The 27,699-nt window shown below is 44.2% G+C and overlaps 1 protein-coding gene across 3 annotated transcripts; it reads left to right on the forward strand.

The window, feature by feature from the left end:
• LOC306795105 (KAT8 regulatory NSL complex subunit 1-like) lies at positions 1–26,458 on the forward strand. 3 transcript variants are annotated; one of them, XM_079293465.1, is made up of 15 exons: positions 1–285; positions 5,017–6,466; positions 15,535–15,676; positions 15,803–15,868; positions 16,912–17,051; positions 17,490–17,631; positions 18,981–19,146; positions 19,534–19,689; positions 20,117–20,329; positions 20,470–20,615; positions 22,744–22,868; positions 22,958–23,015; positions 24,072–24,184; positions 24,285–24,519; positions 24,764–26,458. In XM_079293465.1, exons 2-15 carry the CDS (start codon positions 5,085–5,087, stop codon positions 24,974–24,976), a joined length of 3,297 nt encoding a protein of 1,098 aa, XP_079149591.1. In that variant the 5' UTR covers positions 1–285; positions 5,017–5,084; the 3' UTR covers positions 24,977–26,458. The 3 variants fall into 3 exon arrangements, with proteins under 3 accessions (XP_079149591.1, XP_079149593.1, XP_079149592.1); XM_079293467.1 differs by having other exon boundaries at positions 22,747–22,868; XM_079293466.1 differs by lacking the exon at positions 1–285 and adding an exon at positions 2,033–2,530.
• Positions 26,459–27,699: the final 1,241 nt, after the last annotated feature.

A 27,699-nucleotide genomic window follows, 5' to 3' on the forward strand; every position in this document is an offset into this window, starting at 1 on the left:
TAGTGCATAACATTAAACAATCAACACACTGCAAAAAATAATAAACATATTAAAATGTATAATAAAAGATGTACAAACAAAAGGTGCACAAACAAAGATAACAGTACTTTAAACTAGTATAATGTGAGTGTAATGTAAAAGTGTCATCTGATGAGTTTGAATAAACTAATATTTGATTGTGTACACTTTTTGTTATTTTTAGGTGTCATGTTGTCTTCATGTGTGGTAACTGGAATTATGGCCCCTTGGATTATTGAATGGAGGATCTCAACAATGAAGATGAAGGTAATTCTAAACAGTAGTCTGAGGGGTGAGAATGTGGACAGAAGTGGCCCGAAATGAGTGTTTTATTTTGGACTTTTCGCCTGGGAAGGAGGCACAATGAGGTGCATCTAAACCGGATAAACATGCATCACTATGGAGGTATTTCAGACACAACATGCTGGATATATTGCACATCCCATCAAAGTTTTTTTGCTATAGTGACTTGGAACAGGACAAGAAGATGGATGGATTTTTTTATATATTTTTTAACCAAGACACGGATAAATGGAGGATATCTTGGTGAATAATTATCAAAGACATCACTTCTTTGATCCTGAGATTTGTAGTTAAGACTTTTATGTCTATCAATTTTAAATAATTTTCCGAACAGGCATATGTCGATTGGAGTACTCTCTCTCTCTCTCTCTCTCTCTCTCTCATTCACACATTACTTATTTATCATGCATGTCTACTCTGGTAGTCTGATAGACCTGTAAGAAGTAAGTGGTACGCATTCATTTGGATTACTCAACAGTCACAAACAATGACGCAACACAACATTGAACACGTCTTTCCTGAGAACCTTCTAGTGCACAGGAAGTAATAGATATGTGTTTATTTAAAAGTCATAGAATATAAACAGTCACAAAATGAAAAATAAGTCGAGAAACAAAACATTTCAATGATCTTCATGAAGAGCGGCGAAAAACAGTATTTTAAAAATAACTTCTCTACAAGGATTGCTTGAATTAAAAAACACAGGTACTAATACTTATACCTTCCTACACAAGTACTTATTATCCCTTTACAATGTGTATACAAAATGGGAGAGATCTATAAATTACTAAGTGTAATATAACATCCCCACCACTGCCACGCCATAATACCACCAGTGTCATGAATACAAAACAACACCCAGCCCTATTTTTATGTTTGCATGTTTTATATCGCTCTGAGGCTGCAGATTGTGGTGTTGTTGTTGTGCGTTATTCAATATATCATATTGTCATCTTAATCCTCTCACACAGACTAAACAAAGCAAAATCTCAAAGGCCAATGTATAACTTCAATAATAATGGTATCTTTACCATTTATTTCCGACCCCTGTAGTTTTTAGTGAACAGTGTTTTGTACAAATGTAGTCCCTCCACCCTGCTGTTACAGGCCTTATGGTGCTGTATTATATTCGGGCGATGGCTGCAGAAGTGCTCCCTCTAGTGGCCACTGGAGACAATGTTGCTGTGGTGGTGGGCGGTCTAGTTCCTGTTAAAAGTGACAGAGCCGGACTGTCTCGACTCGGGTTTTGTTTTTCTCAAAGGGAGCATGACGTTAATATTATTATAATCATAATATAGTTATTTAGAAGAGAAAACCACTAAATTGTCATGTGGATATATATTAAGAAATGTGGTTAAAGTGAAAGCATAATACGATATTTACTGGTGGAGGAGTCATATATATATATATATATATATATATATATATTATATATATTATATATATATATATATAGCTAGCAGTGGTAACACGTCCAGTTCAAGCACCTTTTAACACTAATTAGTGCTTGAATATCACTGCGCCATGTTTTGTATCAAAGACACAAAGTACCTTCCTGTGATATATATCTTCTTTCAAGCTTTTTTATGTCGTTTCTTATCTGCCCTTTACTCTAGTGGTGAGTATGAGAAATGTCTCCCGCCTACCAGCAAGCACGCAACACACACACACAGCCCTCCTGTTTGTCAGACTCACAAATCCGAGGGAGAGGAGCTAGCCGCCATTTTCTAAGCGCGTCTCCCTAAAAAACGAGAGAAAAAGGGCTCGCGACAAAAAAACCTACCATCTGGATCTTACCCTATTCGCTTTCCGGAGAATCGCGTTTTTTCCCCGGTAAAGGATTACCGAGAAATCGGCCACGTTTGAAGTAAATCGCGCGGTAGAAAAGGAGTGTTTTTGCGGCCTTGTCGTTTTATATATTCTTGCTGCTTGCTCGTTAGCTTGAAGCTAGCTGGTCGAGCTAAAAGTGTAGATCGTTGAATCCGGAACGAGACTTCCGAGCGACTCGCGTCAAACTGGGCCTTTTTTTTTGGACATCTGGCCTCTTTCTTTTTTTTTTTTTTTTTTTTTTTTTTTTGTTAGTGGGGGGGATATTAATAAATGGCAGAGTGATCGATAGCGATCCTCAATCGGGTCTTTTTTTCTCCATTAAAACTGCAGAGGGATTGTTGCCGAAATTCCCTCGGATAGTGTGCAACCTCGTCACGTGGTAGGTTCCTCCTTTTTCTTTGTTAGCGAGCTATAGCTACAGAGAGACAGGGTCTACTCCCTAAACTTCACACATTTATGTGCATTTAACCCGCTATTTGATTTGCTAACGTATCAAAGCACGGTCGTGTGCAACAACAGGCCGGTCTGTCTTTATTCCCGTAGTCTAATCACAATGCACACCATATCTCACGCTCTGCAATAATCAAAGATAAGTTATAAGGTGTATTCTCTGGTTATTATGGACGGTACAGTACCCGGATGTACACCCTTTGTATACGTTTAATACATCTCTCTTTGGTCGTTTTTTGGGAGGCTTAAACTGTCACTGATGTTGAGCGTATGTTACGTAGTCAGTGACAAACAACTCTATGTTCTGCGTAAAGTGTAACGTAAAAAAGAGCATTATACCCTTAATGTGATGATTGTTGGAAACGTTTCACTGCAGTTGGTTTTATGAGTTATCCGCACGCGCTAGCTTCACGATCAGGTTGTGTTTCTTGCATCAGCAGCTTTGTACCTCCTCGAGCTAACTAACGTTAGCCAGCAGCGACGCGCATTAATCTACACGCAGTGTGTAAAGTGACACGGTTTAGAGAAGATATCTATCTTTTCGGTTATTGGGGAGATTTGGTTAATGTGGGGGATCGATGGTGGTTGCTGATTATTATTTTTATTATTATTATTATTATTATTATTACTGGACTCGATACAAAACACACATGCTGACTGGTCCGATCTGTGGTTTTCAGCGGAAGCTAGTGAGAATTAAAGATTACGCAATATCACACCTCGTATGCATATAAAACAGGGACGCCAGCATGACCTTTTTATTTAATTTAAATGTACCAATGTGTTTTTGTAAACACCAGGAAGACATTTTGGTGATTACGTTATGGTTGGCTAACGTTTTTTTTTGTCGCATCTCTATCTCCAGACAGACTCTGTGGTGCTACAATGCATGTTGATTTATAGCGATGCTATTTACTAATATTACTCCTTTTACTGTCCTCTCTTTATGGCGTGAACGAGTTCTGCGTGTTTACAGTGGAATGGGCGGGTTTTTTAGTCAGATGAATTGCATAATGATTTGCTTCTGAAATACCAACATGGCGTAGTGACTAGAAACTGCGGTGAAATACTGAGCCCTCATTCATCTGAGCCTGCAGACGAGACGAGGGGATGCAGCTCGCTTTTATCTCCTTTTATTTGAAGGGAGGCTCCTATTAAATACATATAATATGGACATATAGGCAGTCTGTGTGAAGGACATATGAACCACTGACTAAATAGTCCTTTTACATATTTAATTAAAGATTCATTTCCAGGCACTCTTATTTGGGGGGGGGGGGGGGTGAAATTGGGTGGTTCAGCTTCAAATTGACCAGAAGTCAGCATGACATCATATGCTATGTGGACTAATGCTTTGGGCCTAAATCCACCTACTTTACACAGTGGACTGTGGGTTGTTTTGGGGCGATTTGCATCGGCTTTCCCTGTTTTTCAATCCACCAGAACTCAATTTCTTTAAAGAGGAGCTGTGTAAGTAAGTGACAATGAGGGCTTGTTTCGCACGAGTATGGGTGTAGTGGGAATTATCTGTTGGAGCTCAGATGTCTGGTGTTATTCCATCAGTATCAGGAGCGTTTCACTCACCAAGGTCAGTGCATACCAGTCATTTTTTGGGACTCCATTGAAGTATTTTGGATTAGGGCCTCTGTAGATAAATGCAATATCTTCATACAACATTTTTGGGAGTTTTGTGAGAAAGACGAGAGTGAATGTGATCATCTGAGATGTTGCCTCCATTTTTAAGCAACACTTCCAACCAGTAGGTCAACAAAATGTCAACGGACACCAGGTCATTTGACTGGGCCTTTAACTTTATTAGTTGTTTGCATTTGCTGCAGCTTTGTACGACCCGTAGTGGTACTACTGTGTTTTCATTGATCATATCTGAAGACACATATTTTAGAAATGCCGCATGCATTTTCTTTTAGGTGCTTGTTGGTACATTTCCACTCCCCCTTAAAACTTACAGAACCTGTCGTGCAAGTATTTCAGTTGTATGTTTTATGTTATAGAGACGGTTGTCATGTTGTATTTCTATTAGGAAATTATCTTTCGTTATTGATATACCATTTGTGTTTAATGATTTTGAGTCCACTTTACTCTAAAGCTCTCTCCTTGCAGCCTTTCCTTTAACCTATGTTTAGTCAACAGTCATCACTTGATTTGCCTTCTGAATAAATCTGAGTGCACTAATACAAATTCAGCTCTTGTCGAGCTTCATCATTAAATCAATATTTAAACATGTTCTAGGTAGTGTCTTTTGTGTCTGTTTACACTCTGGTTTTGGGTCCATCACCGTTCAAGGCTTTGAATGTTACCTGGGAAAACATCTCCACACCACCTAGGATCCGGATTTGATATAGTTTAATGTTTTATTCCTTGTCTCCCCTCTCTGTTTGTCCTCGTCCCGTCCAGGCTGTCCTCGGGTGGGGCAGTAAGCGGGTGGTGTGCAGCAGGCCGCGGTGCCCGTCCCTCTGCACTGCATGGCTGCGATGGCGCCCGCTCTCACAGACGCCCCAGCCGAAGCTCACCACATCCGCTTCAAACTGGCCGCCCCGTCCTCGAGTCTCTCACCGGCCAGTGCAGAGAACGGTAACGCCAGCAACATCCTCATCCACAGCGGCGGCCCCACCAAGTGCAAGGCCGCGTCCGACGAGTGCCCTCTTGACTTTTGCGTCGGAGACCAGGAACAGCAGCAACAGCCTCAAGCCGACTCTGTGGCTCAGGCAAAGCTCCAGCCGCTGGTGGCTTCCTACCGCTGCTCTGATGTGACACCTGTCCCATCAACTAAGGAGTCAATCAAGCTGCAAGGTGTCCTCATCAAACAGTCCGTGTTGAAGAACCACAGAATACTGCCCGGCTCCGTGCTCAACGGCGGAGGAGACTTCCTGTTGAGGAAGAGGCAGGCGATCGAACTCTCCGGCAGTCAGCTCAAAAGCCTCATGAGCGGCAGCACTAACGGAGGTGACCAGCCCATGGCGCCGGTCAACGGCCTGGCCAAGAAGCTGGCCGCCATGTCCGGCTCCGGCTGCGTGGTGGCGGTGAACGGTGACAAGCAGTCCGCCACCACCACAGACTCTCAGTCCCAGAACCTGCCCTTGGATTCTGAGACCTTATCGGGGCACATCCCGGTGAAAGGAACCCTGAAACAGAAGCATTCCTCTGGGGTTTCTCAAAATACAGACGGTAAAAACCTTGAACTACCAGTGCTCCAGGCTAATGCACTTTCCCCCCTTACCCACGACAACCCTAACCCCGCTGAACAGGTGAACTTGGAGGAGGCTGATTCTCACACGTCTACCAGTCAGCCACAGGGTTCTGATCGGGAGCGACCTGGTAGCAGTCAGCAGGGCTCCCCGTCTTGCACACTTCAGCCTCCTCTCCCTTGCACCTCTTCCTCGGAGAGCCTTGACGCTCACGTAAAAGAGCGCACCCTTCTCAACAGCAGCCGCCAATCTGAGATCGAAAGCCGGCTGAGGCGCCTGCGCAAACGTCTCCAGGTCGTGCAGGCCAAGCAGGTGGAGCGGCACATCCAGCAGCAGCTGGGCGGCTTCTTGGACTCTGCTCTCAACCGGCTTCTGGTCAGCAACCGCAAGTCGGAGACGGCGACCCCCCCTACGGCGACGTGGAGGACCGGACGCCACTCTTCTTCTTCTTCAAACAGCAGGGACGGCCTCGGTCGCTTCCTGAAAAGCGGCTCCATGCCGTTGGAGCTGGAGAGGCTGTATCTGAGCGGCTCGGCCAACCTCCACTCTGCAGAAAGCGCCTTTGACTCGGACGTAACGGAGAGTAGCTCCGGAGGAGACTCTGACCTGGAGGAGGAGGAGCTGACCAGGGTGGACATTGAGCAGCGACATGTCAAAATGTAAGTACGGTACAGTGAGCTTATTTAGAGCTTGAAACAAAGCAGCACTTATGTGAAAAAAGGTTTCATAGGGAAACTCTACAATAAGATTAATTCATAGTCGACTATATGCTTGTGTCACTTCACACATGTAACTCATTACTCTCATATTTCCATTAGTGCTTTTCAACTGCCCTGTGAAAGTCCCTTTATTTCTGGGCCCTGCAATATGCTACTCAGGCTTAGCAGGTGCTAATGACAATTATAACTGCTTCGGTAGTTGGTTGGGTCAAACTCCAGGGAGGGGAGAGATACCATGTGTGGGTGGTATCATCCACAGGCCGGATTGGACTGTAAAAAAGCTCTAGAGCCGAGGCTGGAACTGAACGCTCTTGTTTATCTGCAGAGCCAACAAGCAACAATCCACAGAGCCGACGAATGTTTTGATTTAAACCGAAACCAACGAGGAAACGTAGCGGGGTGTTTTTTTGTAGAAACGTATGGTTTTTCTGTTGTTTTATTTTTTTTAACTTGCGGCCTATTGTGATGCCAGGCTTGCTTCAGCAGGTGCATGCAAATGTATTCCATGAGGGGTTGATATAGGCGTAGTCATTTGTGTGTCATTAGTGTTTGGAGTGGGGGGGTGTACAGCGGGTGGGTCAGCAGCGTTAATGGACTTACTGACCTGTGTAGGATTGGGTAGATTATTAACAACCATAGCCAAGAACACAGATTTGTATTATCCTTTCCTGCATTCACTTTAGACCTTTGACCTAAATATCTTCAGAGTGTGTGTGTGTGCGCGTGTGTGTGTGTGAGAGAGAGTGATGCATGATCCGAAAGTAGAAAAATCGCTTGTAATATATTCATACTGTCTCATTTTAGGTCAACGGAGGTGTTGGAGCAGTTTGTGATTTTATAGCTCGTCATGGACAGTGAGCTACATCTATGTGGCCTGAGATTGTAGGAGTCAGAGTCATATTTATATTCTATTTGTTTTGAATTGAGTCATAACTAAACTACAACTTCTACTACTGTTACAAATAGAAAATGACCAAAACTAATAGTATAATGACACTTTAATGTTCTGTATAATTACGATATAGAAGTAACTATGTAGATGGAGAAGGTAAATGATGCAATGAGGAAGTTTGTTGACCCGAAAAGAGTCATAATATTCAAGATACGTAGGACAATCAGCAAAGTTAGTAATTATACAACACCGCCTTCTTTGATATACATGTTTTATGTTCTTTAGTAATAAAATTACACATCCGGGCAATAAAGGCCTTTTTTATTATTTCTAACTAAGTGATCATTGATATCACATGACGTGTGCATCCCAATATTCATGTTATGATAACATTTAGTATTGTTTAGCTATTTGCTTGTAATGAAAGTGAATGCTGTACTTATCTAGAGGGGGTTTTAAAAATGGAGACCCGTAGAAGTTGGAGGTGCTTTCCACATTTCGTGAATCTCTTTGAGTCTTATTATGAATGAGATCAACGCATTGATGATCCAACCTGAGACATTTTAAATACTATGTTCTCATTGAATTAGGAGTATATACTTGTAGATGAAATCTATTTGGCTAGGAACAAGAGTATTTATATAAATACGCCTCATAAATATAAATACCTCACGGTTAGAGGCCCATCAATCCTGGGCCATAAAGGTGTTCAAGAATGGGGGATTATTTATGGTTGTGTGTAAGATCTAACTCGTTGTCATGCTTCAGCACAGATGATTGTGTCGTACATTATCAAGCAGTGTTTTATTTTACTTGTGCTCCTGCTCTGATGAAAAGCAGCCAGCTGTGGTTGTTTGCTTTTAATCGGTGCGTTTAGAATGACCTAGATGTACTTCCATACACGAGAAAGCATCTGAAATACACATTTACCAGCAGGAATAAGACTCCTCATCGCTGAATTTTTGTCTAATCTTGACCAAGCTCCCTCTTTAATGGCCTTAAATAAACAGGAAAAACTACTGGTTACAAGCTGCAGTTCATCTTCTGGTTCAGTGACTCATCTTGTTCCTGCTTTACCATGAAAGCCGACCATTGTGATGGTTTCTATTGTGAAGCAGGTACAGCTTCTTGCAACATTAGTCACTGGGTTAGCAACTGCTAAGTCCTCAGTGCGTAAAAATAAATAGGTCTCTGTACATCTGTGGATGTGATTACTAGGGTAGGACAATCCTTTTGATGGTTGGAGCTTTAAAAATATTGGAACCGTTTAAGCTTCCTGCAATTTATACAAGAGAGAACATGTTATTTAAAATGGTTAAACAATAAGTCCATGGGTCTCAATCCAAGTCATATCCATAGCTAGGGCTGTACCAAATAGTTTCCTATTGCTTCATCATAATGTTGACATTCAAATTATATTTGCGTGCAGTCCTCTACTATCTCTTCCCCTCTCTCTGCCACTCACTCTCTGTCTAAAAGTCTACATTTCTTTAAAATAATATGTTTTTACAGTAGGAAATATGCTGCTTTATTCCACATTTGTTGGTGTTTAGATGCACGCACCCGTATTAAATGGGGCGGTCTAACAGCTCCATAAATAACATTTATACAACCACAATAACGCATTCGTATTTTCAAAGCTTCATTTGAAAATTGTAGAGCTTCAAATGTAGAAAACAGAATCTTTCGGTAGGCCTGCTTTCAGATATTGAAGTGTGCATATTAGCTTTACATTTCCTTATGTCAGCCTGGGTGTCTCAACATCCTGAGGCATGATCAGTGACTCCGTGAAGCTTTGGTTTGCTTGTAGAGTATCACTGTGTCCGTGAAAAACGTTGAGATGAATGTTTTCTCTCGTTTCCAGAGTGTGCAACATAGCGTGAAATCTCTGGTTTTCAAATCACTGAGTAGGGGCGCAAATCCTTGACAAAGAAAATTGTGAATTTACTTTGTGGTTCGCTTCACAGAAGAAGAAGAAGAAGAAGAAGAAGAAGAAGAAGCAGCGAAATGCTTCCATACGTTAGCTTTTAAGCCAGGGGAGTACCGGTCGGATCGTATCCATATTCGGCTGCTCAAACTCAGCCACCTTCACCAGAACGCCGCTCGTATTTAGCTTAGCACGTAAACAAGATGCACGTATGTTACGTCTGTTGCGTTCAGGGGCAGCAGTAAGGAACTTTTTTTCCTCGTTTGTGTAGCCGAGAATTAGCGTGAGGGCTGGGCCTACACTTTATATAGATAATAGAATATTAACATGGAAGCTCTGTAGCTTGTGACTTACGCCAAAGCCAACAACAACAACATCATCACTGCTTCACTTTTTTCATTCCACCTTTTAAAATCATGTCCCTGGACACATACTCTGAAACACTGTGTATTCGAGAGAACTTTAAGTCATTCAGAGCCTTCACTAAGAGGTAACTTAACAAAAGAGCCAACACTAGTTGTGTAAACAGAGCAGATAGAAATATTACTTCAAACATCATATTAAAGCCACAGTTTTACATGTTACTATTACAGTCATTTAGCAGACGCTTTTATCCAAAGCGACTTACAATTCAGAGTCACATTTCTACACCGTAGGCACAGCTACGGGAGCAATTTTGGGGTTAAGTGTCTTGCTCAAGGACACATCGACATGCGACTAGCGGAGCCGGGGGTTTAAACCGCCAACCCTCTGATTGAAAGACGGCCCTGCTAACCACTTAGCCACATATAGGTGGAATAGTTTATGCAGACAGGAAACCTCAAAACACGATAGACAAATTGCTTTCGTACACCTTAATATGAAGCTGGATTTGTTAGAATGTTAAATAATTACAATAGTTTCTTCCGACCAGGTGTACTACAGTATTGCATGGTTAAATGTAATAGAGATGAAGTTACTGTAATACATTAGCCTCTGGTTGTGTATTTAGGTTCAATGCTTTTGGTTGTAACACCACCATATGAATAAGACAGTGTCAATAAGCTTTGAATTATTTTAATAATTAATCAGTAATTATAATCTTTAGATTCTGACCCACGTAGGCGATGTTTTAAAGTGACCCAATGTCATATTTCACATAAAAATTGCCACACTTGACAACACGTTCAGCCATGTTTTGTAATGTCACAAGAGTTTTGTTTATTATAAAATTTTAGCATAATAAACCAACAAGTAAGAAAACAGGTTCTCAGCTCCGAAACCAGCAGAGGAGCAACTTTCCCTCATTGTGAACGCGTTGGTCTACCAGGAAGTTGTGTGTGTAACCAAAATGGCACATTTTCAAAACTGACAATTTTGTCTTCAGTTACCAATTAATGTCTTACAGACACTACACCAGTCAACACTACAGACAATGTAACGTCTTCTTCAGGCAGCAGAGCCTCAATTATTCAACGTGTGGAAAACAACCTATTTGGGTTGCTTGTTTTGGATGCAACGCTTGTTGCTTACAACTAATCCCGTCATCCACACTGTAGACGTGGTTTCCCGTATCTCAGAGAGAGGATTTAGGTGGCCGGCCAACATCTGTTGTCGTGCTTTAATGCTGCAGGGCCTTTCTGCTCTAGTGTCTGTCTGTGAATGTGGCACAACGGCCTCCAGCAGGGGAGTTAGTGCTGCTAGTTTCAGACACAAATTCTGCAAAAAATAGCAGTTAATGCATTCATTGAGTTCCCTTGAAAAGTCTGTCCATGTAGACATTGTTACATGGAGCTCAGGTTGAGAAATGAGTGGGAACTGTTTCTGAAGCAACAATAATGCTAATCAGGAAATCTTCAGAGCTTACATAAAGGCTCATGGACAGAATCAGGAAAATTATCGGGAATTATGTCATCTGCGCCACGGTTTGCAGGCTTTTTTTTGTCTGTCTGATGATTAAGAACTACGGCTCAGGATCAGAGTCCGTGTTGTTTGTGTGACCATAAAAATTCCTGTCAGCCGGCTGGCTGCCTGTGAATTAGGCTAACTGGCCCAGACGACATGCCTTTCATGCTATGGCTCAGCATTACTCTGCAGTCTGAGAAGTGTGTATTTATGAATGTATGTGTTTCTGTCCCGTTTGACACATCTGGAATTGTTTTAGCTCCTCAACACGAACCCACAGGCATTACATAACAACTCCCCCCCCCCTCTCTCTTTTATGTAATGACTGCTGCAGCTCTCCGGCTGAATTTGCCCTCTCTAGTTTTGTCCTTCCTCTCGCTCAACTATTCCAGCTCCTGAGCAGTTTGTGAGTTTCACCAGCTGTCCTCTGAAAAAATAACGTATTTTCAGTTTCTCCCGAAGTGTCTGGATGATTATCGGCTCTTTGAAAATCCTTGACTCTGGAGAACAAAGCATTTAAAATGACAACCACCGCTCTGATTCCCCCTTGTTCTTTATTACGACGCATGAATTAGGACTGAATGGTTTGTGAAGCAGACTTTTGCGAAGTGGTTTTGTTTATTTTTTGGTTTCTTATAGAGCGGTAGAATGTGAGCCGTTGTTTTGCTTCCTCAGCCTGTTCCTTCTGGAGGATTTTTGTCCACGGAGCTCGGGTTTCAGAATGTGAACATTGGGTGTGATAGTCATTCTCTGCCTCCATAATACAACAGGATGAGTCAGATTTGCTCTCAGTTAGTCCTGTCTGTTAATATCGAGTATGTTGTTAATCCTAAAAGAAAAGTTCCCTCTTAATCCATGTAGCTACACAGTGCACCATAGCTCAAATTAAGCAAAATATGGACTTTAAAATCCAGTTTTTTAATTAACATCTGCACTTAAGAGTTGTGACACACCAAACCTTGATGAAACAAGGAAAGTGGGACAAAAGCAAGCAGCACTTTAAACTATAACTTGTACATCAACGTGTCCGAGGAGACGGCTGAACACCGGTCCAGAGGTGGACATAAGTTACTGTGTACTTTGGGCTGTTTGGAGGCAGTTTAATGGCTTTCAGGCAACATAAAAACTCTGGAGATCCAGTGTTTGTTTGGTCCCCTCTGGGCTACTGTAGAAACATGGCGGTGCAACACATCTTGAAATAGAGTGCTTGTTCTAATAACTTGAAAAAGAAAAATCTAAAATTGTATTATATTTGGAGAGCTTTTGAATAGTGTTGCATGCCTGAGGAGGCTTCCCATTTGATAACTGTGGAAGTAGTATATCCCGATAAATAGGCCAAATGTCTTTTGTAGTAGAGTTCTGGAATAAGGTATAATATGTCTGTCAGAGTCCTGAGTACTTATACCTCCTATAGGTACTCGGAGTATGTCAGAGTCCTTGTTTCTGAGTACTTATACCTCATATATACAGTAGACTTACACGTACAAGCTCTACTGAACATGTACTCATAGTGATGAAAAAGATGAGCAAAAAATGGCAGAGCAGCTCTGAGAGTTTCATCGAGTGTACAGCAACGTTAATCTCCTTCAGTTGTGTGTCGGTATGGAGAGAAAATACTCCAGTATTCCCAAACACACACAGTGAAGTAGAGAAGGCAGAAAGATGCTGAAATTGTTGACGAAAATGCACTTGATTTTGCGTTTAAATGGTGATAGACATGTGATTTTTGTGGCTTCACTTGAACATGAAAAGAGCTGAAGGAACATCCTGCGTGTCTTCTCTGTTCATGGTACATTTCCAGTGGGAAGGTAGACGGTCAGCTGGCTCAGAGGCCTGATGGGTTGGGGGGGTTTTGGGTCACGTAGTGTATGTATATACTATATATGTATGTACTATGGTACGGGGGTGCACCACATACAACACATGTGCTGCATCCAGAGTAGCGCCACAATGGAGAATGTGCTGACAATCACCAAACAACGGCTGTAGTGATGTGTGTGTGGGGGGGGAGGGGGGGAGGAAAATGTCTCCTGGTTAGAGGGGGGGGTGGGGCTCCTAGTGTGTGGGGGGGTGGGGTATTTCTCAATGCCACTAACTGACTCCTCCTTAAGGCCACTGCACTTGTAAAGGCCTCTTGTGTGTGTTTATGTTTCACTAAACTGCACTTTTAGCTCTTCCTGCTTCCCTTTTGTCACTGAGTTTGAGATTTCCACCCTTCAGTTATTCATTTTAATACACCTGGTACGTGTAGTCTATATGAGTCCATAGATAGATGGCCCCAGGCCTGGAGGATCCACGGCGCTATGCATTCTGCTTAAAACCTTAATTTCCCCTTTCTCTTTATCCGGTCTTACCGGTGGTGGAAGAAGTACCCAGGTCTTTTCAATGTAGAGTATTTCCACACTGTAGTATTGATGTTTTACCTTTTTGAAGGCACAATTAGTAGGATTTTCCTATAAAAAAAAACCAATGTATACACTCATAAAAATATTCATTTTGTCTGTGAAAAGCACAACTTTGAATGTGTTGACAAACTGCAACTGACAAATTCTACTTTGTGCCTTTTTTAGAATAAAAGTTAAAAAGAATTCGCCTCAAAATATACTGTTGGGACAAAAAAGTACACAAGTATTTACAAATTTACAAAAGTAAATAAACAATATCTGCTTCTGGATTTTAGCAGAGTAGAAGTATAAAGTAAAATGGAAGTACCTCAAAATAGTACTTCAGTAAATGTGTCTTGTTGTCTCTTTGCTGTGACTTTAGTTGACGGCCTTACTCGAGGTTTGTAAGCTGGCCAATGCATGCTGGGACATCTTCCCTTTCAGAGAGAGTTTGAATCTCCTTGAGATCATTTTTCCACTTCACCCTGAAGGGCGTGAACACCTGGCCTATATATCCTCTCTCTCTCTCTCTCTCTCTCTCTCTCTCTCTCTCTCTCTCTCGCTCTCTGGTGGATCAGCTGTCCACCCACCACCTGGTGAATCATGGCACACAGACTCACGGCTCAGCACCAAATTTGTGCAGTAAAATTGTGTGACACCAGTGTTGTTTTTGAGAGGAGTCTCTATCGGGGTTGATTACCAGTGCATTGATCTGATGCACCAGCAGCCATGGCCGTGTTCTGGAGCGTTGCAGTGTTTTAAAAACATCCACCACCACCCAGTGTGTACGAGCAGCACACGTTTGTTAATCGGTGCTCTGAGCAGGTAACACTGCAGCTGTCTTTGCAGCCGTGTCCTTGATGCTGTATTGCAGTGAACGAAGCCCTAGGTTGCCGAGTAAAAGGAAAGGAATCGAGACGTCTTGGTCTCCTTTTTACGCTCGGCTCCACAATAAGACAGGATGTCTTCTCCACTTCCTCCATCCTGCTGGTGGAGCTCTGAAAATTGAAAACAGAGACTGGGTATGTGTGGAGAGGAGAACGCACAGTGGAAGGTCTATCTTTGTCTGCCATCTCAGTCATTTTTGTCCTTCATTGTTCAGCCTGTATTTTGATGAAACGGCGCCCTCTGTGGTCGCTGCTGCACGGTGCAGAGAGCAGACATTTTCCTCTCATGTCTGCCTTTTGAAAAGGCCCATTCTGTGTGTCATACTGGTAAAATGGAGTACTCTGCTCTCAGCTGGCACCCACTGTTTGCCACGGAGTAAATCAGTGCGATGAAAATCCTAAATATTTCTCTCCGCTGCTTGTGATGCAATCCCTCGTCATGTTGTTGTTCTGATGAGAAGGACTTTCCATCGCTGGGAGCTTTGATTCACTGACCTCTGCAGTCTGACGGGGGAAATGCTCAGAGACTCCAGATAATGAGCTCCACATGATCAGTTAAAGTGTTCCATTCATTTTTTATTATATTGTGTTTGGGATGCTTCATGACGGAACAGACCTGCCTGTACGCAACCTACAAATACAATAAATTCACTTTGACTAACTGAAATTGTGGCCACAACTAACGTTTATTATTTATTGTTTCATTAATGGTCCAAAAGACCCAAAATAATCGCTTGACATTGATGTATAACAGAGAAAAGCAGAACGTCCTCACATTTGCGAGGCTAAAAAACGGCATATTTGGGAGCAATTAAATTAGTTGTTTTTCTGACAAATGATTAATCTACTCATCGTTGCAACTGTATTTAAATATATAAATCATGACATTTGTGTTTGTTATGGTGGAGTTTGTTGGATTTCATGGCGTTTTTCCTGCAAACGTTTATGAATGTCATCCGTTTACTTTTTTTTAAATTAATTAATTTATTTATTTTTTTTGACGTGAGCTCTCACACCTTTTTTCCGACCCTCAGATGGAAGCGAGCAGAGAGCCGCTACACCGTGGAGAGAGCCGCCATCATCAGCCACTGGAACTGGCTCCAGGCTCACATCTCAGACCTGGAGTACCGCATCAGACAACAGACAGACATCTACAGACAGATCAGAGCCAGCAAGGTCAGTCGCTCACTCTCATCTTAGGTATGTGTCTGTCTGTCTCTCTGTCTCTCTCACTCTCACACACTATATGTGCAGAAACCCACTGATCTTGTATTAATCTCTGTGGTGGTCTTGTGTCTTCAGGGCTCGGTGGAGCTGGGAGGAGTCTCAGGTGGGACAGAAGTGAAGGCGGAGCCTGTAAATACTCCGGTAAGTGAAGGAGTTTCACAGAGGGCTGTGCTCCTGTCTAGCTGTGCTCTGGTCATGTTCTGTCTCTTGGGGCTCAACCAAATTAATTTGTGACAGCTTGTCAGTTTAAGATGCATTCACAGTATCAAGTATTCAGCGTTTCGTGGTCAGTGAGTCTCACGGAGATCTCACTGACGCAGACACTACTGAATGACCTTGTCTTTTTTATCGTGGTAATGATTTTATGAACTGCAAGGCCATGAGGCGGAAAGAAGCTCTCGTTTTAAAGAACCAGTACTTAATGTGTAATAAATAACATCAAGAGCACGAATGAGCCTTTCTTCACCAAAACACAAAGCTTCAATCATTCTCATAAAAACACGGAGAAATCCGTTTTCAACACATAAATGTTCTCTGTACCAGCGTTCATTCAGCTCTGGTAGTCTGGATGTCACATGTTCTGTGCAGGTTCAATCATGGATCTCTAATAATCAATGAAACATTCAGCATGGTCCTGTCAATCAAAGCGTCTGCTGGAAGTTAAATGTGAAACGTTCACAGGAAATTGTGTTTTTTTATCTGTCCCTCAGGTCCAAAATGAATCAGATGCTCGTTTTTTTTATGTGTGTTTGAACAACATTCATATTCAGATAATTGCCAAATAACGTATTACAGGATGAGCCTGTTTTCTCTTTGTGTTTGAACGTTTTATTCAACTGTTTGTTAATCTAGTCGGAGTGCAGGTGTGGCCTCTTAATGCTGGTGCACAACTGTGGTTTGCTGAGGCATATTACTGATATAAAACAGCAAATAAGAGGCTGTGAAGTGTCTGAGTTTTGACCATGAAGTATTGTTCACCTGAGAGTGAAAGCTTGTGAAGAAGGAGCTCCCAGCCACGCGTCTAATAAGGTTTTCAGCCCTTCTTTAATAACTCACGGCCACAGAAGCGGGAGGATTCAGTCTTTTTTAGCGTAGCTTCTGTTTTAATGTCCCGGGTGTCTCTGAAGCTGTGCCAGTTAACACGAGGTGGAGTCTCACTGGCTTTGTCTTATCTGTCGATGCAGGATGTCTGTTCAGAGCGGCTGGAGCACACAGGCCCCGCCCACACAGGCTCCTCCCACACAGGCTCCGCCCACACCCCCAGCACAGAGCCCGGTCCGTGGAAAGGTCAAAACACACAGCCCGTTAACGGTGTCCTCAGCAGGTACAGCTGACAACAAGAGAATCTGCTTTCTTAGTCATGTTTCCAGTCACAAATGCAACATGTTAACTCTCTCCACCTTCTGTCTTTGTCATATATGATGTTAAGCTGGATGTCTTTGAAATATAACGCTATATTCTGATATTTCACGGACAAAACTGATTTACCACGGAAATGATTGGCAGACTAATCGATGAAAATAATCACAAATGGCAGGCTTGGTACTGAGATTAAGAGGATTTCACCCGTAAATATCTGGATATTAATTCACTGAACCATCGGTGTCTCATTGATCTTCACTTCTGTTGACGCCGTTCAGAGAGACTGCACATCTAGATTCATACTGATTAACTTGGTTGTCACTTGAGACACAATGTGTTTCTCTGTCACCTTGAAGGCCAAACACCCGTGAGCTCATTCAGCTTTGTTTTGGTCCTCCAGGACGTCAGAGAGCGCCGACACAAAGCACCAGCAGCCGTCGGCCTACGACAGCTCGTGTGTCGCCGCTCGCACGCGTCCGCTCGTCGGCTGTCGACGACGGCGCCTCATTCAGCCCAACACTGTGCCCAACGTCAACGGGAAGGTGAGCGACGCTGTGCACACGATCGTCTGTTAATCACGCAACGCTGTCACCTGTTAGAGGACGAGACTGAGACTGAAATCTATGTGAAGATGTTGTTCTCACTGATTTAGTTTCTTGTGACTTAATGAGCTGAGTAAACAGCAGACAGCTGACTTATTCATGAAGAACTGGGACAAACAACAAAGAAGGGAAATAACCCTTGTGACGACTCACAAGTTCTGGCTGCAGAACATAGAAACATGGGCCGATTGTTCGAGCTTCTCCCCCCACACACACACACATACACACACACACACACACACACACACTGTGGCTCAGAGGTCTGTGGGAGAGTCAGTTTGAAACATAATGCAATGAGATTTCAATATCCACTCGTATTTCATCTGTTACGCGGCTTATTTACAGTTTCAGGAAGAGGAAGCCTGTACTGTTGGTACCAAGTACAAGTCTTTAACACGGGCCTGAGGCGAATTAACTCAAGATGTGCTCTTTATCCTTTTTTATTCCGTGTTGAGGGGGAGGGAGAGAGAGAGAGAACTGGGTGCTCTGTATACTCAACCGAAGATCAAAAAACCAACAGGATACACGGGAAGTCACTCGAGGAAGGAAAAATGAAAGAGTCTTTATTAGAGTGTAAATGATTAAAGGAGCTGACGCGGTTCAACCGTTCTACGGCTTCATCGGGCTTTTAACAAACCTTTGGCCACACCTTTTATAGTGTAAACAGCCAATGAGATGCAGTCACATGACCACTAATGAAAACACTAACTACAAAGAGATGAGACAGCACAGGATAGTTTTTATATATCATAAATAGAATGTACCTGTTGGTTTATTAACACAAAGACAAAACATTACAGAAAACATGCAAAGTCTTCCTAAAGTTATTTTTAATTAGCTAATGTAATGGTTCGTACTAAACAACAGAGAGGCAGTAGGGAAACGTTCACCGCTAACACGTGTGAGTTACGAGTTCATTTCAAAAGATAACTGAGTTTTATTGTGTTTATGTCGAGTTTAACGTGTTTTCTGATGATCAAATTTGGATTTCTATCAATGGAGTCTTGTGGCTTTGAGGAGAGCATAATCATTGTATGTTAATTAATTCGATAATTACTTGTCCAAGTCCTTTTTCATATTTAATTTAATAGGACTACATGTTCTGTTTGGACAGCAGAGCAAATATTTAAAAAAGCTTAAAGCTCTGCAAGAAGAACTGATATCAGAACCAGTCGCTTCAAAGAGAGGAATGTTTTCTTTAATGACTCGCTTAGAAAATGAAGCGTGATCTTTTATAGGCTTGTTGTAGAAGCTGAATTATGAAGGTGGTTCTGTGTCGTCCTCCACAGACGCAGAGGAGCAGCTGTGTCCAGTGTAACTGCAGAGTGAACCCCAGCTGTGTGATGTGCGGTGGCTGGCCCACCCCCAGAGAGGACCCTCAGTACGAGCAGCCCACCCTGGAGCGCCTGTCCAGACTGGATCTCGGCGTCCACCCCATCCTCTCCTTCCCCGACGGTCAGTTTACGCAGGCGTTTCCTACTTCACATCCTCAGGGGAAGACGAACAAGGAGCGGCCGTAGAGAGGACGTCCGGAGAAAAGATTCTCAAAATCCACTGAAAAACATCTGCTGTCATATTCCCCCCGAACACGTGTTCCATATTCAAGAGGCTTCTTTGTAATTATTCAGGAATGTGTCGTGTTTTGTCCCAAATGCGTTACGCCGATACACATTTGAGATAAACACGGCTTGGCACGGGATCACGTCGTAGATTGCCTCTGGTTAAATATCAATTCATTTTGAATTGCTTATGTTGAGCTACAGATGGCACGCTTGGCCGTGTACGCTGCTGAAATCGGAGTGTTTCCGAGACGGTAATTCTCTTTGTTTCCTTCCTCCTCAGACGTTTGTATAGGCCTTCGTCTGCAGCAGGTGATGAAGAGCCAGTGGCAGGCCAAGTCTCTGGAGAGGAGCAAACCACTGAAGAAGCTCTCCCTCAAACACAAGCTGTCCTCGTCCAAAGAGAAGCACAAGTTCACCAACTCACTCATGGCAGTCAGTAAGTACAGATGCTGCTGAGCCACAGGGAGAGTTTCAACAGACACAGTGCAATCAAATCTCAGAATTCGGCTCATTATGATGAAATGTTTTTGTTGCTGCTTTTCACAGTAACCGCGTTTATTGACGGTTGTTGTTGTTGCACAATGGCATCTCTCCCAGTGCCGGTTTTATTTCACAATGCCGAAGGGCAAAGTTATGTGCTGCAGCCTGTAACCCGAGTTCTTATAAAGTCTACCGTAGCTTTCATTGTTTTTTATTGTAGTTCCACACATTTCACACCCAGTGAAGTGACTCCTATGAGTCTGGGGGCTTCACGACGTCCAATGAATGGCCCTTTTTTAAGTATTTTAATTCAATTTGCTCTGAGAAACTTGCATCAACTCCTCCGTCTAATGATGATGTGTGACTGGTTGCTGGCGTTGCAGGACTGGGCCACTATAAGAACCGTGCTGAGAAGCCGAGGACAGTGGACAGCAGTGTGGGCGGCGGCGGCAGCAGCGCTCTGAACGCAGCCAGGCTGGAGGGCCACGCCGTGTGCAAGATGGAGCGGCTGCAGGGCCTCTCCACTCCTTTAGGGCCCTACGACAAGAACTACAGCCGCAAGAGATTAAGAGAGCACTCGCTGGACAGGGCCGACAGTGAGTCTCCTTCTGAATGAGGCCCAGGTCAAAGAACCGGGTCGCAGACTGTTTAAGATCTCATGAAAACAGGGTTTGTCATGGCTCACAGAGACCGATCAGTCCTCTTAAAACACATCTGTCTGTCTCCCGTCCTCCAGCCTCCCCTAAACTTTTCATGGACTCGAGCAGCCCGTGTCCAACGCTGGCCAACATGCACCCGTCCCTCCACAGCCCCCTCACACGCCAGCTGTCCACGTCTTCAGAGAACTCCACGCCGCTGGGCCAGAGCATCCAGAGCACACCTGTAAGGAAACGCCGGACCACCACTCTCTCTTTTTGTTTGCTTGTCTTTCTGCTACATGACGGTGAACCGGGACTTCATTTGGTGTCGGTTGTTCAAACTAAACCTCAAGGTTGTCTGTCTCAAAATGACCAAACTGGTGTTTTGACAAGTCAAAAGAAACAATCGGCACCTTTTTATGTGGATGTCCAATCAGTGTCGATGGTGAATGTGTTTGCGTGTTGCATTGAGTTAGTCAGTGCCTACATGTACCAGGATGCACTGCGAGCAAGTTTCTCCACCTCTTTTCACCGCATACAGCCGACGCAGTAAAACCACCGTACAATGTTCCTCCGCTCTCGTATTCTGGGATGCAAACTAGCAGGAAGTTCTGTTTTTAAGCTTTATCTCATATGAAATAGTTTGTAGTTCCTCCAACTACGTCACTGGATGGAAGAACAACAGGTTTTGCAGCTGTGAACTCAGCTGTCTGAGTCAATTTAGCACAGAAGAGGAACTCGACAACACTAACCATCAACACTGATTGAACATCCACATGAAAGGAGCCAAATTTCTCTTTAAAAGACACTTAAACATGAGATAAATGAAATATTTGACTTTTGTATCGTAAGAGTTAAGTGTGGGGCGGCGGCTGAAGTCAAACTTATTAAGAAATGCTGTTAAAATGTAGAAAACATGTTTTGTAAACACAAAGCCGAATGACATAAAGACACTGGGGACGTGCTAGCAGGTGCGCGGGAGAGACGAACGAAAGTGAAACTTTCTTTGTTTTGTTTCTTGCGGTTACTGAAGCAGAAAAAGGTGTCGGGGAAACAAAAGCCTGCAGGCAGCGAGTAGTTCAACAGGCGGCGAGTAGTTCAACAGGCGGCGAGTAGTTCAACAGGCGGCGAGTAGTTCAACAGGCGGCGAGTAGTTCAACAGGCGGCGAGTAGTTCAACAGGCGGCGAGTAGTTCAACAGGCGGCGAGTAGTTCAACAGGCGGCGAGTAGTTCAACAGGCGGCGAGTAGTTCAACAGGCGGCGAGTAGTTCAACAGGCGGCGAGTAGTTCAACAGGCGGCGAGTAGTTAAACAGGCGGCGAGTAGTTAAACAGGCAGCGAGTAGTTCAACAGTTAGCGAGTGGTTCAACAGGCGGCGAGTGGTTCAACAGGCGGCGAGTGGTTCAACAGGCGGCGAGTGGTTCAACAGTCGGCGAGTGGTTCAACAGTCGGCGAGTGGTTCAACAGTCGGCGAGTGGTTCAACAGTCGGCGAGTGGTTCAACAGTCGGCGAGTGGTTCAACAGTCGGCGAGTGGTTCAACAGTCGGCGAGTGGTTCAACAGTCGGCGAGTGGTTCAACAGTCGGCGAGTGGTTCAACAGTCGGCGAGTGGTTCAACAGTCGGCGAGTGGTTCAACAGTCGGCGAGTGGTTCAACAGTCGGCGAGTGGTTCAACAGTCGGCGAGTGGTTCAACAGCCGGCGAGTGGTTCAACAGCCGGCGAGTGGTTCAACAGCCGGCGAGTGGTTCAACAGCCGGCGAGTGGTTCAACAGGCGGCGAGTGGTTCAACAGGCGGCGAGTGGTTCAACAGGCGGCGAGTGGTTCAACAGGCGGCGAGTGGTTCAACAGGCGGCGAGTGGTTCAACAGGCGGCGAGTGGTTCAACATGCGGCGAGTGGTTCAACATGCGGCGAGTGGTTCAACATGCGGCGAGTGGTTCAACATGCGGCGAGTGGTTCAACATGCGGCGAGTGGTTCAACATGCGGCGAGTGGTTCAACAGGCGGCGAGTGGTTCAACAGGCGGCGAGTGGTTCAACAGTCGGCATTATCCGAGAGACATCCGCCTCTAGACACACAGCAGCATGAAAAACTTGTCTGACACGATGTCTGGTGTGATCAGAGGATCTGGAACACAAATGTGTTCTGAAACTAACTGTGGAGTCATCGTTAGAAGATGCATTTCAACAGCTTCCCGTTGAGGCAAATGGTTTTTACCTTTTAATAATACACGTGTCCTGAAGTGAATTATCCAGATTAAGAAGTGGAAACTTAGATTTCATGACAACATATCTGTGAATACAGCTACACAGATCAAACTGCCACAGAGATGAAACCCTGAATCCTTTTGTGCTCCTCTTTGTCCCCCCCAACCCAGCAGCAGCCTATCAAGAGGAGGCGAGGTGAGAGCTCCTTCGACATCAACAACATCGTGATCCCCATGTCTGTGGCGGCCACCACCCGAGTGGAGAAGCTGCAGTACAAAGAGATCCTCACACCCAGGTAACTACACCTGCATGATGTCACTCACAGACCCTGTTCTGGTTGGTTCACAGTCCTCCATCATCACGTTTATTCTTCTGTTTGCAAAGGTGGAGATCCGTGGACATCTTCTCTCAGCCCATCACGGACGAGGAGGACGAGCGGGAGGTAAGAGTGGACTTCTTTAGGATCTACACGTCTGTGCTCTCCCACATTACTCACTTTAAAATGTAGAAACCTTTTAATACACTTGATAAGACACAAAAATACACTAAATATGAACTTGTACTGTGCGGCAGTGAGTGAACAGTGACACCTGGTGGTCAGAGCTCCGACACGTTCAAGGTTAAATCCTTATAGAGGAAGCAGTTCATAGATCAGAAAGAATCATGATTCTTTAATTACAAAGGTTGTTGGACTGATTATTTTTTATTTAATAACTAAAACACGTTTCTCCTGACACGGTAACTTTGCTATTTTTCCACCTGGACCCTATTTCATTCTGTGTTTGTGTGTCTCAGTGACCGATGGGGAGAACAGTTGTTTTAAATTGGTTCAGTATTGAGTGAGAACGCTGTGATGTCAGCGGTTCAGTGTCTTACTCGACTCTCTGGATCGAACCAGAAGAAGTCCGGTTTATAGTCATGAACGTGTCACTACAAAGTCATGTCGTGAATAAAGTCCTGAAAGTCGTAAATAAACAATATAATAGATGTGCAATATGTCTTAATGTAAGTAATAAAAAGGCATGATATAGTAAGTGTGTACGACACAAACCCAGAGAGATGATGTGCATTATCAGAGGAGAGTTTAAAGAGCGTAGAGTCACATGTGACGAGGCTGCAGGTCTTTAGACGGCTCAACATTTAATCTACAGTCAGACGTTCTTCTCGTCGACCACAGACTGTAACGTTGGTCTGTTATTTAATGTGACGTTTAGAAACTGGTTAACGTTTCTATTGTTTCATCATAATATGATTGTTCTGTTACATACAGCGATGACGTAATGAAGTGAGATATAAGTGTTAACCTCGTCATCATTTCACTGATACTATGTTGTATTAAAATATATTGCATGTAACTCTGTGAACCCTGCAGACGCATTTCTTTACTCCATAAATCAGTTATCAACATTTTGGCCGTTCATTTCCAGTGAGTTGATTATTGTAGTTGTCGTCTGAGGCGGTGCGTTCAGGGACCTGACGGTGCTTTGTGTGTCTGTAGGTGGAGGACCTGACTGACGCGGCCTTCACTCAGCACCACCAGCCCCACGAGGACCAGGAGCGCTCCCGCTGGACCTGGATGGCCCTGGCTCCGGCTAAGAGGAGGGGCAGCAGGTAGCTACTAACACCACCACCATAGCACCACAGTGACGCACTAAAAGTCTCCGATTGCGGCCCCTAAAGTTTATCTGTGGACGTTCTCTCGTCTCCTCAGGTCGTACAAGTCCGTGGACGGGCGCACCACGCCGCTGCTTTGCGGCACCAACCCCCCCACCCCTCAGTCGGACTCGCCCGACCCGGGACACTGCCCCATGCTCCACGACTACAGCCACGTGCCGTCGCCCGTCAGCCCGCCCAGCCCCGACACGCCCTGCTCCAGGGACTCCCACCGGCTGCTGTCCAGCGAGGACACGCGCTGCTCAACGCCGGACTTCACCTTCGAAGAGAGGGTACGTAGCTCAACTTCATGCTGTACTCGTGTTTACTGAGCAGAGCCTGAAGGCATCACAATGTAACTGAAGTGAACCTCCGTTGGTTAGCCGTTAGCGGTGCTGCTAACGTTACTAGCTCTCCTCTGGTTGGTTGTTTACAATGTAACATTATCAGAGACCAGAGACGAGAGCAGCATCAATGATGTCCTGATCTACTGCAGATGTTCCAGCCGTGTTCTAACGGTGTGTGTGGTGTTTACAGACGGTAGCGCCGTGGGAGCGGCGCTGCTTCCCGCTGCCAGAGGACCCGGCCCCGGAGACGGAGAGCGACCCCCCCCACATCAGGCCCAGAATTCGCAGCATCTCAGGTTGTCGAGCGACGGCCTTCGGGCGGCTGGATTCGGACGACATGGAGCAGCTGCATTGTGACGACGACAGCGGCCCCAAAAACAAGGCCTCCACCGCCCACCGATGAATGACTGACAGGCTGAGGTCTCCCCCCCCCCCCCCCCCCACACACACCCCCCTCCACCCACAGCTCCTCTCTGGCATTAACAAGCAGAACCTCAAAGCAGAATAAAAATGTTAAATGGGTTCCTGTTGTTTGATATTCAAACATCAGTCTAATACTTTTCACAGTTTTTAGTGAACATTATGGAGATAGAAGCCTTTCCCGACACTTGTTTTGTCACAGGAAAAAAAAGGATAAATGTAAAAAAAAAAAAAAAGTTATAAAACGACACGTTACAAAAACTGTTTTGTGTAGTAGGCTAAACAATGTACATGGGCGGGGCTTAGTGGTGTTTCATACGTCGCGTGTACACTTGTAGCGCACTATGTAGCGGACTCCTAAAATATGGCCAAAGGGTGTTTTCTATTGACTAGTTTGCTTGTAATTCCCATGTACATTTTTAGTGGAGTGACAAATTACAAAACAAGAAAAAATACCACCCCTGTCTTCTTCCTATTCCTCTTCTTCCTCCTCTTCCTCCTCCTCTTCTTCCTCATCATCCAAATAAACAGGTACATTTGAGATGTGGTTCCTTCTTCTCCCTCTAGAGGTCGCCTGAAATCACCAGAGCACTTCTCCAACTGCAAAGTCTAGTTTAGTTTTGCTTTTTCTTTGTTTTCATTCCTCACATGTTCTCCGTGTGTCTGCAACACATTCGTTGTGTCTTCTTCTTTCTTTTAAACAGTAAAAATCATTCCTTTACGGTCTCTTTTGTTCAGAGTGTCCACAGCTCCGTGTCGCCCCGCTGGCTCTTCTCACTCATTTTGGGTTTTGTTTTTTTTAAGAGAGGGTGGTGGCGGCACAGAGAGGGCTGGGGCGTCTTTTGAGCACTGGCCCTACAGTAAAGCGCTGCTGCATGCTGCAAAAACATGCTAATGTTAGTCTTATCACAACGGCACACACTGAGAACTCCACAGATTGAAACAGAAACGTGGGGGAGGATTGAACCATCTGCTAAGTTTCACTCTCAGCGCACAATTGCTGCTGTACTAAGTTACATTATGGTAAAAATAAAACTGAACCCCCCCCCCCCCCCCCTACTTTTCTCTTGCAAACATCTCAAATGTAGCAGCTAGATGCCCCCCCGAGCTCAGGTTTTTAAATTTAAGGGAATATTTTCTGCTGTTTGAACGGTTTCTCTCTGATCACATCCAGACGACTCTGTTGCAAGATGGATTTTTTTCATTGTGTCATAACCACACTCTCCCTGCCCCTCCCCCTCCTCACCTTAATTAACTAATTGCTATGCAAAAAAATACTGGTTTCCATTTTACACCTCCGATTTATGCCACAGCCATTCAATCACTGTTTTTTCTTTACGTAGTTTAAGCAAGATGTCAATGTACCTGTTCGATTGTTGCAGCAGTTAACCTAATCAAAAAGCAGATTTGTTTTTGTTTTTGTTTTTTGTAAATAGTACCATTAAAACATTTATGTTTAACTTGGCGTCATTGTTCTGGCCTCCAGTCCTTCGGTGTGAAATCACTCTTCATGAAATGTTTACAGACGGAAAAACATCCCAATTTACTGGGATTTCAGTCCCGTGCGTTTATTGCACGACTACGTGTTTATTGCACGACTACGTGCGTTTATTGCACGACTATGTGCGTTTATTGCACGACTACGTGCGTTTGTTGCACGACTACGTGCGTTTGTTGCACGACTACGTGCGTTTGTTGCACGACTACGTGCGTTTATTGCACTACTACGTGCGTTTACTGCACGACTACGTGTTTATTGCACGACTACCTGTGTTTATTGCACGACTACGTGCGTTTATTGCACGACTACGTGCGTTTATTGCACGACTACGTGTTTATTGCACGACTACGTGCGTTTATTGCACTACTACGTGTTTATTGCACGACTACGTGCGTTTATTGCACTACTACGTGCGTTTATTGCACTACTACGTGTTTATTGCACGACTACGTGCGTTTATTGCACGACTACGTGCGTTTATTGCACGACTACGTGTTTATTGCACTACTACGTGCGTTTATTGCACTACTACGTGTTTATTGCACGACTACGTGCGTTTATTGCACTACTACGTGCGTTTATTGCACTACTACGTGCGTTTATTGCACTACTACGTGTTTATTGCACGACTACGTGCGTTTATTGCACTACTACGTGCGTTTATTGCACGACTACGTGCGTTTATTGCACGACTACGTGCGTTTATTGCACGACTACGTGTTTATTGCACTACTACGTGCGTTTATTGCACTACTACGTGTTTATTGCACGACTACGTGCGTTTATTGCACGACTACGTGCGTTTATTGCACTACTACGTGTTTATTGCACGACTACGTGCGTTTATTGCACTACTACGTGCGTTTATTGCACTACTACGTGTTTATTGCACGACTACGTGCGTTTATTGCACTACTACGTGTTTATTGCACTACTACGTGTTTATTGCACTACTACGTGCGTTTATTGCACTACTACGTGCGTTTATTGCACTACTACGTGCGTTTATTGCACGACTACCTGCGTTTATTGCACTACTACCTGCGTTTATTGCACTACTACCTGCGTTTGTTGCACTACTACCTGCGTTTGTTGCACGACTACCTGCGTTTGTTGCACGACTACCTGCGTTTGTTGCACGACTACGTGGTGAAACCAGGAGTGATTCCTGACTTCACGTGTGTTGAAAATCCTTCACGACGACG

This window comes from Melanostigma gelatinosum (assembly GCF_949748355.1).
Source record: "Melanostigma gelatinosum genome assembly, chromosome: 21".
In the NCBI taxonomy this organism is placed as follows: domain Eukaryota; kingdom Metazoa; phylum Chordata; class Actinopteri; order Perciformes; family Zoarcidae; genus Melanostigma; species Melanostigma gelatinosum.